Raw genomic sequence first — 18,255 nt, 5'->3', positions numbered from 1 at the left:
CATTCTCAAGGATTAAAATATTTCTATGTTCTGCCTCCCAAGTCAATTTCTGCAGCCAACATCTCTCCTGAGGACCCAGGTTAGAAACATCGAGGTCGCCAGCTTGAGTGTTGGCCCGAGGTGTGGAAGTCCCAGTTTTATTCCTGGTCAGGGCACACAGGAGAGGCAACCATTTGTTTCTACCCCCTCCCCTTTTTTCTCTCTCTCTCTTCCCCTCCCACAGCCATGGATCAACTGATTCAAGCACATCGATCCTGGGCGCTGATGATGGTTCCAGCAAGCACCCACCCCAGGCCCAAAAAACGGCTCAGTTGTGAGCATCGGTCCCAGATCGGGGCATCACCGGGTGGATCCTGGCTGGGGCGCATGCAGGAGTCTGTCTCTGTATCTCCCCTCCTCTCATTTAGAAAAAACAAGAATTATATCTACAGTCTTACTTCAATACAGCTGTAAGGTGCTGCAGCTCAGCATGACCTGTGGTGGCCCTGAGGTCACTGGTGCAAAACCCTGGGCTTCCCCGGTCGAGGCACATACGCGAATGAACTACAAGTTGATGCGTCCCCCTCCTCCCCCATTTCTCTCTCTAAAAAATAATTAATTTAATTAAAATATAAAAAAGAAGCTGCAGCTCAGGGCACCTGAAGTAAAGACAGGGATGCTCTTTTCTCCTGACCAGAGAGGACTCTGCTGGACAGGGAAGTGTGGGGAGGGGACCTGGGGGCAGGGGTGGGCCAGCCTCCCACCTCCTCACACTATGCTGATAGGAATGCAGACACATTCAGATGCCCTTTGCAGACAGAGAAATGACAGGTTCCTGAAGTCACAAACATGGCTGGCATGTGTGTGTGTGAAGCATCTTATGTCACTCAGTCCCCAACAAGGCAGCTGTCTCACGCTGTAGAAGAAAAGAATCACAAATTAATTCAGGTCAGTAGCTGTAGCTGGTGACATTCTCAATAGTTCTTCACGTGCTCAAAATGTCCCAGAGAATCCTCATCACCCAGTCCTGTCCCCTCTGCCCCAACGCATCCCCAAATCAGGGTCTCATCTTTAGAAGCCATGAGAGACACATCAGAGCCCTGAGCACTGTCACTGCCTGGGGTAGAACACAACAGGACGTGGTCAGAACACCCAGGACAGGAGACTAAAAGAGGAACTATGGAAGGCGGGGTTCCCCATGGCTTCCATCTGCACTGTCACAGGGTCTCAGGGGTTACCCCCTCCATACTCACTGGCAGCCTGAGTGTAGCTCCCTCCTTTCCCACCTGCGGGCAGAAAACATCCTGTGAGAGACCAGGGAGGAGGCAGGGCCATGAGGTCCTAAAGGAACCCCTAGTCCTGGGCTCCAGAGAAGTTTCCAGAACTGTGAGTACAGACCCAGGGCAGGATCAGGAAACCTGAAAAAAGTACATGTTTTGGACTGGACCAACCATCCTCCAGTGGGTCTGTCCTCAGCAGGACCCTCCCCTCTGACTTATGATTGTCATCATATTCATCAAGGTGATAACTCTGTCCCTCATGTTCACACGTGCCTCACCAAAGAGTCAGTGTTAGCAAACAGCCCCAGACCGGGCAAGCACACGCGTGTGGAGATGGTACTTCTCATTAATGTGGCAAACACACTTCTTCCTGGACTTGAAACCCCTGTGGGACAAGAAACTCAGACCCCACCCTCCCTACCTGAGCGCCTCCTCCTCCACATCACAGCCCCCACTACAGTTCCAGAGACCACAGCTCCAAGGAGGACCAGGACAGCAATGGTGACCACAGTGGGGACAGTGGCCTGAAGAGGCTCTGGGAAGGGAAGGGAAGGTGAGGGTCCTGACTCCCAGGCCACAGCCCTGACCCTGCTGAAGTCCTCCAGAGGCCCCTGCTCCCTGAAAAGAGGCTCTGTGCCCCTGTCCCCTCCTCACCCCATCTCAGGGTCAGGGGCTCGGGCAGCCCCTCGTGCTGCACATGGCACGTGTAGCTCTGCTCCTCTCCAGGGGGCACCGCCACGGCCGCCCACTTCTGGAAGGTCCCGTCCCCCGCAGGCCTGGTCTCCACAAGCTCCATGTCCTGGGTCAGGTCCTGCCCGTCACGCTGCCAGGTCAGGGTGATCTCCGCAGGGTAGAAGCCCAGGGCCCAGCACCTCAGGGTGACCTCACGGTCAGATAGGGGGTGGTGGGTCACGTGTGCCTTTGGGGGGTCTGAGGAGAAGGGTGAGAAAACTCTGTAACTTTGCATCTGTCACCGGCCACTCCAGCAACACTCATGTGAGCATCTGAGTGGACAGAACAGCTGGGGTGGGGAGGGACACCAGTTCCGACAGAAGCATCTAAAATGATTTCCTAGTTATTATTATTTTTTAAGTGAGAGGATGGGAGGCAGAGAGACTGACTCCGTACATGCACCTTTTACCCCCAGACTAGATCCACCAGGCAAGCCTACTACAGAGTGATGCTATGCCCATCTCAGGCTGTAGCTCAGCAACTAAGCTATTTTTAGTGCCTGAGGAAGAGATCACAAGGGATTCTTAGGGGCCGGGGCCAACTCTTTGGAACCAATCACGCCATGGCTGAGGAAGGTAAAGAGAAAGAGAGAGGAGGAAGAGGGTGTGGAGAAGCAGCTGGTTGCTTCTCCTGTGTGCCCTGAGTGGGATCGGACTGGAGCAGCCACAGGCAGGGCTGATGCTCTGCCACTGAGCCCACCGCATGATCTCTAGGTTTTTAGAAAGTTCTAATGTGAGAATGACACAGCCCAGGGTAGGATGCAGGTCTCTGAGGGGAGAAAACGGAATTCTGGTTCTGACGTGGTGGAGGCCAAATGACCTAGAAAAGCCGAGGTCAAACCTCACACACACTGGGTGGGGGACAGAGAACAAGGCCTGAGGGAGAAAGTCCCCATGTGTCCCAGGGTCATTGGCCAGAGTCAAGGGGAACCGTTGACCGGTTAGTTCAGGGTTGTCTCTTGATCTCCGAAATACTACACCCTAATTGTCCCTGAGAAAAGGGGAGTCACTGTCTGGTCCTGAATCTGAAAGTCAGGGGACTGAATGTTCCGACCCCAAGGACGGTGTTCTGATCCTGGTCCATTCCTGTCTGGGTGTAGGAGCCGCAGCCCGAGGGGAGAGGAGGGCGCCCAGCGGCCCGGGTACCTGCGCGCTGCAGCGTCTCCTTCCCCTTTTCCAGGTAAAAGCGGAGCCACTCCACGCACTCCCCCTCCAGGTAGCTCCTGAAGCGCTCAGCCTCACCGATCTCCTCCCACTTGCGCCGGGTGATCTGAGCCGCCGCGTCGGCCGCGGTCCAGGAGCGCAGGTCCTCGTTCAGGGCGATGTAGTCGGTACCGTCGTAGGCGAACTGACTGTACCCGCGGAGGAGGTGCCCGTCCTGGGCCACTTCGCAACCAGACATCCCCTGGAGGGTGTGAGACCCTGACCCCGCCCCGCGGTCAGCCCCGCCCACTCGGCCCCGCCCCCGCCCCGACCGCGGAGATTAAACCTAAACTGAATACGAAATCCGGTCAAAGTCTCGCAAGCTGTTCCTAAATGGGGTGGGGGTTTTTGCAGTCTCGGATGGATCTCGGACGCGGACACTTGGGAGACCCCGGCCGGTCCGTGGCGATGGGGTCGTGACCGGAACCCGCCCGCGTGGCTCACCGTCCTCGCTCTGGTTGTAGTAGCCGCGCAGGACGATCAGGTACTCTCGGAAAATCTGCTCGTGGCTCTTGGAGTTCCGCGTGCTCCGGTCCCAATCCTGCGGGTGCTTCTGGTCCACCCACGGCTGCTCCATCCACGGCGCCCGCGGCTCCACCCTCGGGCTCGCGGCGTCGCTGTCGAACCGCACGAACTCCCTGTCGTCCACGTAGCCGACATCGATGTACCGGGGCTCCGCGCGGCCGGGCCGGGACACGGCGGTGATGAAATATCTCAGGGAGTGGCGACCTGGGGACGGGGAGGGGCTGATAACCGTGACCCTTGGAGGCGTGGTTCCAGGTCCGCGGTCTGCGGGACAGGAGGGGCGGGACAGAGTGAGCGGTGGGGTCAGGACTGGACGTGGCGGAGGTGGGTGTTTAAGAGGATCTGAGGTCAGGACCCCGGTAGTGGACACGCGACCCCACTATCCTGCGCCCCGCCGGGTCCCCTCGCTGCTCCCCGCAGAGGCCGTTCCCCGCCAACCCGCACTCACCGGCCCAGGTCGGGGTCAGGACCCCCGAGAGCAGCAGAAAGAAGGTTGGGGACCCCATCACTGTACCCTACACTGTACAGGTCTGGAGAGAATCTGTGTCAGGCGGGTCCGCGAAGGCAGTATAACCCGGACAGCGGTGACGCTGATTGGCTTCTTTTGAAACCGGTCACCCAATAGAAGTGAGAACTGTGGCCGCGTCATTAGTATCCTGGAAGGAGAATCCCACACAAGTGAGAGGCAGAAGTAAAATCGGGGAGATGAGGACTCCCCAACACTGACCTTCCCCGCCCAGACTCCGCCCTCGGACAGAGACCCTGAGAGCCAGGCCTGGGCACCCGGGACTGTGCCCTGACCCCTCCTCCTCCGGGCTCTCACTTGGGCTCTGTCGATGGGGATGAGGAGAATTGGGGTGGTCAGTGTTAGTTCCAGTGGGTGGACATGTTCTTTCTTTCTTTATTTTTTTTGGGGGGGTATTTTTCTGAAGCTGGGAGAGACAGTCAGACAGACTCCCGCATGCGCCCGACCGGGATTCACCCCGCACGGCAGGCCCACCAGGGGCGACGCTCTGCCCACCAGGGGGCGTCGCTCTCCAGCGACTGGAGCCACTGGGGCAGAGGCCAAGGAGCCATCCCCAGCGTCCGGGCCATCTTTGCTCCAATGGAGCCTTGGCTACGGGAGGGGAAGAGAGAGACAGAGAGGAAGGAGGGGGTGGGGGTGGAGAAGCAAATGGGCGCTTCTCCTATGTGCCCTGGCCGGGAATCAAACCCGGGTCCCCTGCATGCCAGGCCAACGCTCTACCGCTGAGCCAACCGGCCAGGGCAGGTGGACATGTTCTTGAACCCCTGATTGTGAGGTGCAGTCTGAGGTGAAGGAAGAGTGTAAGAGGGAGTTTGTGAATTCACTGTGGACCTTTATGTGGTGGACGTGCATTCACACCAGGTCTCAGGTTTGCCCAACACCTGCTTCGGGAGAGAATTTCTGGAGCACCAGGTGTGACCGTGACACAGGGACCGTCTTCTGTCCTGCTGTGAGGACAGAGGGCCTAAGGCAGCTGTGGTCTTTGTCCCTTAGTCCCAAAGTGTATGTGGACACTGTGGAAGATTAGGTAGACATTAAAATGTGTTACCGGATAAGAGATTTAAAAGAAAAACTTATAAATCTCTATTTTTGATGATAATTAATATGATTTTATGTGACCTTGAAATCTGAAAAATGTATGGGAGTTACAAATATTTTCCTCAGTATTATAATAATAATATTAATAGTATTGTAGGAATAATATTGTTTGGGGAGAATGTTCTTTACGGTTATGATGCCTGCAAGTGATCTTCAGTGATTCAGAAAAATTATACAACTGCAATGTGTCATATGCATGAGATAAATATTGAAAAAATGTTAAAACTCTTGAATCTGAAGTAACTATTGCACTATCCTTTTAAACTTCTTGTATATATTAAAATGTCGCCAATAATATGGACATTAAAAACAATGTAATAATGACACAGGAAGTGTTCAGAACATGAGGTCCACATAAAGACTGGGTTCAAAAGTGTGTGTGAGTGACTGTGAGTGTGTGAGTCCATGTGTGTTGGTGAGAATCCTCGTGTGATTGAGTCATTCCGCATGTGCTTTTATCCCCTCATTCATTCACTAACCAGATGTTGTAAAATTAACAACCAGGCGCTTTCAGGGCTATGGAAGTGCAGCTGTGAACATCACATCTCTGTCCTTGTCCTCATAGAGCTTATAGTCTCAAGGAGAGACGGACAGTAAACAATGAAATAAATATGTTTAAAAATGTGTGTCAGTGAACTGGGGGAGAGGGAAGCTGGGGATGTCCCCGGGGCAGGGACAGTGTAGGTAGGGCTGGTCACAAGGACAATGGGGAGACTGTCAGCAAGGGAGGGAGGTGCTGCCTGGTGACCGGTCCTCAGCCAGGGGACAGAGCGGGGTCTCCGAGTGTGAGCAACCTGGACGCCTGAGCCGGAGGAACACCGGGGACCAGGTCTGGGCCCATCACAAGGCCACCGCTGTGTCCCCTGTTCCGGGACTGGAGAAGGTCTCGCAAATGAGAAAGATTTTAGAGTAAATGATATTTGAAAAGGTCATTCCAGCCTGACCAGGCGGTGGTACAGTGGCTAGAGCGTCGGACTGGGATGCGGAGGACCCAGGTTCCAGACCCAGAGGTCGCCAGCTTGAGCGCGGGCTCATCTGGCTTGAGCAAAAAGCTCACCAGCTTGGACCCAAGGTTGCTGGTTCGAACAAGGGGTTACTCGGTCTGCTGCAGCCCCACGGTCAAGGCACATATGAGAAAGCAATCAATGAACAACTAAGGTGTCGCAACGAAAAACTGATGATTGATGCTTCTCACCTCTCTCCGTTCCTGTCTGTCCCTATCTATCCCTCTCTCTGACTCTCTGTCCCCGGAAAAAGAAAAAAAAAGTCATCCGGCACATGGAAGCACATTTCAAAGGTTTTATATAAAAAGTCTCCTCCCCTGAGAGGGCCCGAGGCACCCAGGACTCTGCCACGGATGAGCTTGTCACCTGCTTCCCCCGTCTCCTTCCTGACAATAAGTCCTGCAAATACTTTGTGCAAACTCGAGAACCCAGAAGAGACAGGGAGCGGTGGGAACGGCCTCTACTTCTCGGTTATCCTGGGGGTGGCTTTCGCGGACAGGACAGAGCAGGAGAGGTGGAACTCGCGGCCCACGCGCGACTCCGAGCGCCCCTCCCCTCCAATCCGCGGCGCGCAAGCCTGGAAGCCGTGCTGAACCCAGCGCGGTCAGCGTCCTGGAGCCGATCGGCAGCGCCCCCGCGTGGCCACAGCGCCGAGGACGAAGACCCGCTCCCTTCCTCGTGCTCAGCTGAGCCTCCCCTGTCCCCCGGGTCTCCCAGCCCACGCATGGAGCAATACACACGGGGGAGGGGGGCGCAACCCCCGGGACCGCGATCAGCTTCTCAGTGTTTCCTCCCATCGAGGAGCTGGGACTGGCCTCAGACCTGAGTGGGGGGCCTCTAGGCGGTAACAGCCGGTTCCCAGGCCTACAAAGAGCTTCAGAAACATCCTGGGTTCTGCAGTGCAGAGGATCTGTCACTTCTCTGGACGGGGCCTCATGTGCCTGTCCCTTATGTCTGCTGCCTCCGCTGGTGCTGGAGGTCCCTGAGCCTAGGAATCAGTTCAGCGAGTCTCTAACCCTGGGATCTGAGGGAGGAGCCCTGGGGCATCAGGTCCAGGAAGGACAGGAGGCTCCCAGGAAAATGGAGACAGGAGAGTGGCATTGGGAGGTGAAGGCGGAGAGGAGAGCAGGAGGAGACGCCAGGGAAGACGGTGATGAGGAGGGCTGGCCACGGGGACACGTGTGGGGCTGAGTTTGGACAGTGTTCTTTGGGTACTGGCCACAGAACCAAGGACAGGGGCCTCTGCCCCACTGCGGGGACCAGCCTGGTCCTGATTCCTGGGGTTCCCAAGATCCCACTCTGGGAAACCTCATGTGTGGTCTGAAGCCAGGCCAGATGAGCTCAGACACGCACCTGTCCCTTCCTCATCTACTTCTCTCCACTCCCACGGGGCTGACACTGTCCTCGTGAGCTGGACACGGTCATGGCTAGGAGGTATTGACAGTAAGCCAGGAAGGACACAGACAACTGACAATCCTTGTTACAGGATCTGGGGTATCCCAGCCCCCCTGCAGCTGTCTTAACACAGGTCCCAGGAATCCTGTCTCTCTCAGGTGACCTAAGTGCCAGGATCCTCAGTCTAGACCATGACAGTCCCCTGTGTGCCACCCAGCTCCATGTCTCATCTCTACCCCAATGTCTAACCCAGAGATTAAATGCTTTCCAGTCTGGGGACAGCTGCCTACACCCTCCAGCCCTGCAGCTGAGGGACATGACCTGCAAGATAGCCAGAGCCCCTTCCCGGCCCAGGACACGTCACAGGCAGCTGATGGTCGGGCCCTGCCTGTCTGCGGTGCCCACATGGCTCGGGTGTGAGGGCAGCAGGCACTGTGCAGAGTCCTGGCTGCTAGCTCAGGGGACCAAGAGCAGTAGGGAGACACTAGACTCACACAGGACACAGGCTGACACATGCACACGTGTGCACACATCATACAGGACACACACCACACACCAGCAGGTCTCCCCTCCCCAGACCCAGGCCCAGTGTTAAGGAAATCTGGTCACAACATTTATTCATTCATTCATTCCACCAACACTTAGTGAGCGCCTCTGTGCCAGGCTTCACGTCCGGCTGGGGATCACTTAGTGAAAACAGACAAAGCCCCGCTCTCCTGATGCTCACAGGCTGACAGGGGGACACACAGTAATGAGAACACACTAATAGCAGTGAATTATATGCTCTGTGTTCCTGTTATCTGTCCTGGGTAACAAACAACCCCACAGTAAACAACCTCTGTGTTCTCTCCTGTGCTGCGGACTGACTGGGCTCAGCGGGCAGCTCTTCTGCTCGTGTGACACGGGCTGGGCTGCAGTCACTGGAGGCCCGACTGGTCCAGAACATGCGAGAGGCTCCCTGTCGGGGCTACACTGGTGTTGCTGTCAGCTGGGGGCTCCCTGGGGCTGTTCACCCGGTGGCCTCGGGCACCTCCACCTGGTTCTCTGCTAGGCTTGGCTGCTCCCAGCCGGGCACCTGGTTCCGGAAGGGCGGGTTCCAAGTGCAAAGTCAGAAAACACAAGGCGTCTTATGTCAGAACCTCAGAACTGAAGCAATGTCACCTTCCTCGTGGTCTCGTCCTCGGAGCTCGTCATTGACCCAAGGGGACAGAATTAGGCCCCACCTCTAGACGGGATGGCGAGGTCACATGACAGAAGAGCAGGTGGGTGGGCAATGTTGTGGAGGCCATCATGGGGGGAAAGCCTTCATAGTGTGTTAGAGAGTGATGGAAGACATAGAGAACATTTTAATTTTAAAATTTTGAACTAATTAAGGCAAAATAAAGGAAGAAATGCCACTATTAGATAGATTGTGGTGACGGCTTGCAGGCCTGAGGAGGTGGAGACTGAGCGGGCGGATGTCGGAGGAAGAACCTCCCCGCGCATCTGCGCCACAGGGCCACAGTGCGCAGGCGCAAAGCGGCGGTCAGAATGCCCCTGGCTGACTTTTTAAAACTTTCTAACTTTACACTTTAAGAAACTAGAAAAAGAGCAAACATATTGGAAAGTTAGCAGAAGCAATGAAGTAATAAATATCAGAACAGAGATAAGTAAAATAGAGAAAATCAACCAGACCAAAAGTTGGTCCTTTAAAATGACCAAGAAAACGAAAACCCTTTACTTAGGTCAGCTCAGAAAAAAAGAAAACACTCAATTTACGAAAATTGGAAATGAAAATGAGGACATGACGACTAATTTTATAAAATAAAAATAATTGTGAGGGCCCTGGCCGGTTGTCTCAGTGGTAGAGCGTCGGCCTGGCATGCAGAGGTCCTGGGTTCGATTCCTGGCCAGGGCACACAGGAGAGGCGCCCATTTTGCTTCTCCACCCCTCCCCCTCTCCTTCCTCTCTGTCTCTCTGTTCCCCTCCCGCAGCCGAGGCTCCATTGGAGCAAAGATGGCCCAGGCGCTGGGGATGGCTCCTTGGCCTCTGCCCCAGGCGCTAGAGTGGCTCTGGTCGAGGCAGAGCGACGCCCCGGAGGGGCAGAGCATTGCCCCCTGGTGGGCAGAGCGTCACCCCCTGGTGGGTGTGCCGGGTGGATCCTGGTTGGGCGCATGCGGGTGTCTGTCTGACTGTCTCTCCCTGTTTCCAGCTTCAGAAAAATACAAATAATAATAATAATAATGATAATAATAATTGTGAGTACTGTAAACAGCTCTAAGCCAACAAATCGGATAACCTAAATTAAATGGACGAATTCCTAGAAACATACAACTCTCTGCAAGTAAATCATGAAGAAGTTAAACAGCTGAAGAGACAGACAGTTGGCCCTCAAACAACATGGGTCTGACCTGCACAGGCTGCTTACATGTGGGGTTTTGTCATCTTGTCCACAGACGACACGAACTAGCAGGATCAAGAAGTGCAATCCTGTAAATGTATTTTCTCTTTATTATTTTCTCAAGAACATTTTCTTTTCTTAAGCTAACCTGATTTTAAAAATATAGCACTATATCACATATAACATATAAACTGTGCGGTAATGAATTGTTTATGTGATCAATAAGGCTTTGGTCAACAGTAGGCTCTTAGTAGGTAAGTTCTGGGAGAGTGCACAAGTTTACTATAATAAAAGAAAACAGATGCACATCCTGGTCAAATATTGATGCAGAAACCTCCAATAGCAAAGTAAATACAGCCGTGTATTAAGAGGATTATATACCATGGCCTATTCTGATTTCTTCCAGATAGCAAGGATGGTAAGCAAAATTCAACATACAAAAATCAGTCCATAAAACACAGCACATCAACAGAATGAAGGGGGAATGAGTGATCATCTTAATCAATGCAGAGAGAAAAAGCATGTGACAAAATTGAACACCCTTCATGATCAAAATATTTAATAAACTATAAACAGAATGAAAGGGTTTTTTTGTATTAAAAGCCTTGCGTGGAAAACCCAGAGCTAATATCAGTATAATAGTGCAAAGCTGAAAGCGTTTCCCCTGAGATCAGGAGCAAGACAGGGGTGCCCACCTCCCCACGTCTTCTCTGCACAGCATTGGAAGTTCTAGCTAGAGCAACCAGGAAAGAAAAAAGAAAAATAAACCAAATTGAAAACAAGGAAGTGAAATTATATCGTTGCAGATGACATTATCTCGTAAATGACCCCTGAGAATCACACACATGCACACACACACACACACAATTGTTAGATCTAATAAACTAATTCAGAAAAACTAACTCACCTGACAAGGTGGTGGAGCAGTGGACAGAGCATTGGCTTGGGATGCTGAGGACCCAAGTTGGAAACTCTGACGTCGTGGCTTCAGACAGGGCTCATCAGCTTGAGTGAGGAGTCCCCGGCTTGAGCGTGGGGTCATAGACATGACCCCATGGTCACTGGCTTGAGCAAGGGGCCACTGACTCTGCTGGAGCCCCCTGGGACAAGGCATGTATGAATAAGCAATCAATGAACAACTAAGGTGGCAGAACAAAGAATTTATGCTTCTCATCTCCCTCCCTTCCTGCCTGTCTGCCCCTTCCTCTCTCTAAAAAAAAAGAAAAAGAAAAGAAAACTAACTCCTACAGTGGAAGGCTGACCTCTACAGACAGCGTGGCCTGCCGTCCTCTGCCTTCTGGCTCCTGAGTGGGTGTGACAGTAACACCCACCTGCAGGGGATACAGTGTGGAAAGAGAGTTCCCACATCACCGCCCGCTCTGGGCAGGGCTGTGGTTTCCTACCCACTGCGTTCTTCTACCCACAGCCACAGGTCAGGAGGCTGGGCCTCCCCAGAGCCTGACTTCCCTGCGAGCTGAAACGCGCTTCCTTCCTGCCCACTTCCAGCCTAGAGGTGGAAACGGCTTCCTGCTGGAGGTCAGGGACCCCGGCCCCTGGGTCTCCTCTGCCTTCCAGCTCCTCTGCAAACGGTATTCTTTCTTTCCCAATATTTATCACCAGTCTGTAATTGAAGGATCATCTAAATCAGTGTTTCCCAACCTTTTTTGTGCCATGCCCCACCTTAACCTTTCTAAAATTTTTATGTCCCCCCCTATGTAACATACATAATTTTTAACATTAAAAAATTGACTTGTTCACTTAATAAACATAAATAATAGGTTCTAGGAAGAAATCACTATGAAATTGTTAACAAAACACAGTAAGTAAAATTTCAAAACATACAATGAAAAACAGAAATTCAAATTCCAAATAATTTTAATACAGATTTTTCTATATTAATTTATTATTTTAATTTAGTATGATCCTTGCGCTTGATGCTTGCTGCACAGAGATTTTATATTAGGTTCCAATTTGGTTAGCTTTAGTCTCAAGTCTCCACGTTGTGTTATATCCAGCCGATTTCTTTTCTTTACCAGTAAATCATTTATAGCACTAAATCCACATTCAGCTAAAAATGAAGATGGAAACGGTAGTAATAGTTTTCTTGCACATTTGGTTGAATTTGGGTATTTGATTTCTGTTTCCTCACAAAGCCATGCCATCGCTCCTTTGATATTAAATAAAGCTTTAACTGACTCATCATTTTGCAATTCTGCGAGTTCTTCTTGATACTGCATATTTGATATATCAGACAAATCCACTAACATTGGCTGCATCATCCATGTTGGGAAATCAATTTGTTTTAAATCAGAAAATCTTTCTTTTAAATCAGCCGATAGAATATTCAAATGATTGACAATAACAAGTAAAGTGGTATCAGTTACTTCACATTTTTGGAGCCAATGAAACTGTTTAAAGTTTTTGTTGTTAATATGTTTCTGACATAACTCAATATTGGTAATGAAACCAAATATCTTTGCTTTTGCATCGACAAGAGTTTTATTTGTTCCTTGAAGTTGCTTATTTAATATATTTAGTTTTTCAAAGATATCGGCTAAATAACTCACAAATGCTTTACCATCTATTGTTAACAGATACTTCATTTTGGGTTTGTCGCTTAAAAAATCACTAAGAGTATCAAACAGTTCCATAAATCTTTTCAAACAGTTTCCTTTAGATAGCCATCTTACTTCAGTATGAAGTAAAAGTCTCACATGGTCTTCATTTTGTTCTTCACAAAATAGCTTGAAAAGACGCTCACATTTGGCACTAGCTTTAATAGCATTAACACACTTTATTACTGTATGTAATACTTCATTCAGAACAGGCGAGATGTTTTTAGCTACCAAGTTTTCCCTATGAATAACACAATGCACAAGAATCATTTCTGGATTCGCATGTTTCATCAATTTTAAGCAGCCATTTTTCTTGCCCATCATATTGGGAGCACCATCTGCAGCACAAGATGTTCTATTTTTCATTGGTATATCATTGACATCTAAGTAGTTTTTTAGCTTATTATATATATCTTTGGAGGTAGTGGTGCTTTCTAATCTTTTACAGAACAACATTTCTTCAGCAAAATGTCCTTTATCAATATATCTTTTTTTTTTTTTTTTTTTTTTTTTTTCATTTTTCTGAAGCTGGAAACAGGGAGAGACAGTCAGACAGACTCCCGCATGCGCCCGACCGGGATCCACCCGGCACGCCCACCAGGGGCGGTGCTCTGCCCCCCAGGGGGCGATGCTCTGCCCATCCTGGGCGTCGCCATATTGCGACCAGAGCCACTCTAGCGCCTGAGGCAGAGGCCACAGAGCCATGCCCAGCGCCCGGGCCATCTCTGCTCCAATGGAGCCTTGGCTGCGGGAGGGGAAGAGAGAGACAGAGAGGAAAGCGCGGCGGAGGGGTGGAGAAGCAAATGGGCGCTTCTCCTGTGTGCCCTGGCCGGGAATCGAACCCGGGTCCTCCGCACGCTAGGCCAACGCTCTACCGCTGAGCCAACCGGCCAGGGCTATCAATATATCTTACGTAAGTTATCAATACTGCCTCACTGTCTCTCAAAGTTGATTCATCCATTTGCAAGGAGAATTTTCTTGTTTTCAGCTTTTCAATAAGTTGTTTTTCAATATCCTCACTCATTTCGTCTATTCTTCTGCTAACAGTATTGTCACTGAGTGGCATAGCTTTTACATCTTTGTCATCTTTTTCAAGAACCGTTTTAAGAAATGCTGATATTGACGGTTTTATTAAATTCTCTCCTATAGTGTGATTTTCTCCAGTTTTAGCGATAAATAAAGAAATTTGATAACTAGCCTCAAGAACACGATTATTAGTTGAAGTATGAGCAAATAGAGACTTTAATATTCTTTTTGAAAATTTTTTCTTTAAAGTTTTAAAGTAACTCAAATCTGAATTAATATGAGCACTATGTTTCGCCTTCAAATGCGCCTCAAGACGACCTCGTTTCATTGATTCGTTGGTCAAGCATTGCTGGCATAAAAGACAAAAAGGAATTCGCTCATCGTGAACAGCGGGTATGAACCCAAATTTTAAATATTTCTCCGAATATTGATGAGTTTTTTTCTTGCTTGCACCACTCATTTTATTATGGGCTATAAGAAATAAAAATAAGATCAATTAAAAACTAATATTAAAATATGTGTTAAAATATATTCAATGTGACATAGAGTAAACGTATACTAAAAATTCATATTTATTTAAATGTATATAACACATTTACTACACTACCACCGCAAATCAAAAGGTATCTATATTTTTTCCACTTGACAAAATTTTCTGGAAAGTTATGCTTCTAAAATTAAAATTGTCGTGCATGCACTATTATAGCCCCAATAATATTTATAAAATATTATTGCTTTCTAGCCCCGATGCAAGAAGTACTTAATAAAGAGTTTAATATTGATAAAAATAAAATCAAATCCTTACCAATTATATCTATACAACATATTTGTATATTTATCAAATCAATGAGCTTTTACAACAGTTTTGACTGACACTTATTTCAAATTAACACCAACTGAATGATGTGAAACACTACAGAAGTTGCGATTGGCCAATTAGGTGAGAATAACTGCGTTGTTTAGTGAGTTTTTAAAACGTCCGGGGTTCCCCGCGGCAGATGGCACGCTCCGCGGTGAATCCAGGACGAAGTTTACTTGACGACGCCAATCACCCAGTTGATATTTTGGTCTCGTCAAATGAAATTATACTTAATAATTATTTACTGCAATTATTTAAGAATTGCATTTTTTGTTAAATTTGGCACCGATATCTAGCATTGCATTTAAATGGCCTGGGGCGAAAGAGTTAAAGTCGTGTCGAGTCCATTTTCAAATTGCCCCCCTTAACTATAGAATTGCCCCCTGTGGGGCGTGGGCCCCACGTTGGGAAACACCGGATTAAGGTTTTCATTGTTGCCATCCTTAAGGGCTGCAGCGATAGCACATATGACTTAATTTTAATTTCCCATCTGACCAAAAGCTGTGAGGAATTGTTATAATATTTTTGGCCATGTAAATATCTTTAACTAGATGGACTGGACTCCAGTGATGTGCCCGCCTTTAGAGCAGCGGTTCTCAACCTGTGGGCCGCAACCCTGGTGGGGTCGCCTAAAGCCATCGGAAAATACATAATGCATATCAGGTATTTACATTCCGAATCATAACTGTAGCAAAATTACAGTTGTGAAGTAGCCACCAAAATTATTTTTTGGTTTGGGGTCACCACAACATGAGGAACTGTATTGCGGGTCATGGCATTAGAAAGGTTGAGAACCACTGCTTTAGAACAATAGTTTTATCTCTGAGGGAATAAAACGTATGATACTTTGGGAATCTGGGTTACCCTTCCTCACCTGGTGGACTCTCTGGGGCAGGAATAGTTTTTAACTTTGAGGGTTGGCCTCAATCAAACCTAAGTGGTGGGTGTGCCAGCATCTATTAACTGTTACTTTTTCTCTCATTGAGTCTGTGGTCAAACACCTGTGGTATAATGGAAAATATTTGGTCTTCACCCTGATTCCTGGCACAGGCTCATAAAACCCTCAGAATCTTTGAAATGCTCATGAAATGGCTCGTGGCTGAGGGTCCTGGGTAGCTTCAGGATGGGGCTGGTCACCGAAAAGACCAAGCTTGCTCAGAGGGTCGGGATTTTCAGCCTCACTGCCCAAACTGCTGGGAGTTCAATCCGCAATGGCCAATAATTTAATCCATCATGTCCATATAGGGAAACTTCCAAAAAAAACCCAACCCCTTATCAATATTGTCCAGAGAGCTTCTGAAGTGTGACCACATCCATGTGATGGAGGGAAGGGGTTTGGGGAAATGGCCAGAGATTAGGATGCTGCCCTGAGACAGGTCCTTGGTGTGGACTTTGGAAGCCAAGTCCTGTGGGGGCAGAATGCTGCTCTGACCAGCACTACTATGACTGTTTATAGGAAGCAGCTGATCCCTGTAGCCATTTCCTGCATGTCTGAAAGGTGTTAATCATCTTCTCTGCACCTGAACCCATGAGCTGCTAGTTTAACCCAGGCTCTGCTAATTTGCTTGATGAGCAAAGAGCCCAATAAATACGATGAGGATGCAGAGATCTGGGCTCTCAGTCCTAGAGGCTGGGAGACCCCTGGACCCATCTTTTCTCTATGTTGTCTTCTGCATTTTTTTTTAAATTTTGATTTATTTATTAATTTTAATGGGGTGACATTGATAAATCAGGGTACATATGTTAAGAGAAAACATCTCCAGATTATTTTGACATTTGATTATGTTGCATTCCCCTCACCCAAAGTCAAATTGTCTTCTGTCACCTTCTATCTGGTTTTCTTTGTGCCCCTCCCCTCCCCCACCCCCTCCTTTCCCTCCCCCCCATTACCATCACATTCTTGTCCATGTCTCTGAGTCTCATTTTTATGTCCCATCTATGTATGGATTCATATAGTTCTTAGTTTTTTCTGATTTACTTATTTCACTCAGTATAATGTTATCAAGGTCCATCCATGTTATTGTAAATGATCCGATGTCATCATTTCTTATGGCTGAGTAGTATTCCATAGTATATAGGCAGTAAGCTCTCCGACATCTCTTGCAGCAATATATTTATCGATTCATCTCCATGGGCAAGTGAAATAAAAGACAGGATAAACAAATGGGACTATATCAAACTAAAAAGCTTTTGCAAAGCTAAAGACAATAAGAACAGAATAAAAAGACAAGCTACACAATGGGAGAACATATTTGACAATACGTCTGATAAGGGGTTAATAACCAAAATTTATAGAGAAAATATAAAACTCAACACCAGGAAGACAAACAATCCAATCAAAAAATGAGCACAGAAATGAATAGACACTTCTCCAAAGAGGACATACAGATGGCCAATAGGCATATGAAAAAATGCTCAACATCACTAATCATTAGAGAAATGCAAATTAAAACCACAATGAGATATCACCTCACACAAGTCAGAATGGCGCTCATCAACAAAACAACACAGAATAAGTGCTGGCAAGGGTGTGGAGAAAAGGGAACCCTCCTGCACTGCTGGTGGGAATGCAGACTGGTGCAGCCACTGTGGAAAACAGTATGGAGATTCCTCAAAAAATTAGAAATGGAACTGCCCTTTGACCCAGCTATACCACTTTTAGGAATATACTCTAAGAGCACCATAGCACTGTTCCAAAAGGAGAAATGCACCCCCATGTTCACAATAGCGAAGATCTGGAAGCAGCCCAACTATCCATCAGTGGACGAGTGGATTAAAAAGATTTGGCACATATATATACTATGGAATACTATTCTGTGTTTTTTAAGTAAGTCCTGCACTGACTTCCTTTTGGTCACCCCCCACTGCCGGGCTGGTCTCAGCACTGAGCACCAACTGGGCACAGGTCCTGACCACACTCGGTCCTCACAGCCTCTCCTGTCCCTGCAACAGACTCAGCACAGCAGACACACGGGTTCTGGAAAGTTCTCAGTGCTTCCATTTATTTCCTTTCAAACTTTAGGGTCTTCTCCTCTAATTAACCCATCAACCCTCCATGACAAGAACTGAAAAAACTGATTACCACCCAGAGTCTTATTTCAATAAGGGAGTAAGAAGCTGCAGCTCAGTGCTCCAGGAGTACAGACAGGGATGGAGAGGCCCAGCCCCCCTCTGCTGGACAGGGAAGTGTGGGGAGGGGACATGGGGACAAGGGGTGGGCCAGCCTCCCACCTCCTCACACTATGCTGATAGGAATGCAGACACGTTCAGATGCCCTTTGCAGAAAGAGAAGTGAAATGTTTCTGAAGTCACAAATGGGGTTGGCGAGTATGTGTGTGTGAAACATCTTCTGTCACTCAGTCCTCGACAAGGCAGCTGTCTCACGCTGTAGAAGAAAATAATCATGAACAAACTCAGGTCAGTCATGGTAGCTGGTGACATTCTCAATAGCCCACCTCATGCTCAAAATGTCCCAGAGAAGAGAAGCCCCATCACCTAGACCTGTCCCCTCTGTCCCAACCCCTTCCCACATCAGGGTCTCACCTTTACAAATTGAGAAACACACCAGAGCCCTGGGCGCTGCCACTGCCTGGGGTAGAACACAACAGGACATGGTCAGAGCCCCCAGGACAG

At 48.9% G+C, this 18,255-nt stretch overlaps 2 protein-coding genes across 7 annotated transcripts in view; both read right to left on the bottom strand.

Annotated features, from left to right (window-relative positions):
• Positions 1 to 18,255, bottom strand: part of LOC136331716 (patr class I histocompatibility antigen, A-126 alpha chain-like) — a 276,160-nt gene that overhangs the window by 111,978 nt on the left and 145,927 nt on the right. The window lies entirely within an intron of this gene.
• Positions 931 to 18,255, bottom strand: part of LOC136331267 (patr class I histocompatibility antigen, A-126 alpha chain-like) — a 68,586-nt gene continuing 51,261 nt past the window's right edge. For 2 of the 6 annotated variants that reach the window (XM_066269787.1, XM_066269696.1), the window contains exons 6-7: positions 1,233 to 1,265; positions 931 to 1,096 (exon numbers count right to left, since the gene is read on the bottom strand). In XM_066269787.1, coding sequence (XP_066125884.1) covers positions 954 to 1,096; positions 1,233 to 1,265 — 176 coding nt within the window. In that variant the 3' untranslated portion in view covers positions 931 to 953. Of the gene's footprint in view, positions 1,097 to 1,228; positions 1,266 to 1,680; positions 1,795 to 1,913; positions 2,190 to 3,136; positions 3,413 to 3,637; positions 3,983 to 4,166; positions 4,253 to 17,576; positions 18,008 to 18,255 lie in introns of those variants that run through there. The other 4 variants (XM_066269878.1, XM_066269602.1, XM_066269514.1 and 1 more) reach the window with 4 other exon arrangements.

Source organism: Saccopteryx bilineata, chromosome 1 (genome assembly GCF_036850765.1).
Source record: "Saccopteryx bilineata isolate mSacBil1 chromosome 1, mSacBil1_pri_phased_curated, whole genome shotgun sequence".
In the NCBI taxonomy this organism is placed as follows: domain Eukaryota; kingdom Metazoa; phylum Chordata; class Mammalia; order Chiroptera; family Emballonuridae; genus Saccopteryx; species Saccopteryx bilineata.
The sequence above is the reverse complement of the archived record's forward strand: the minus strand, read 5'-3'. Positions and strand labels throughout refer to the sequence as shown.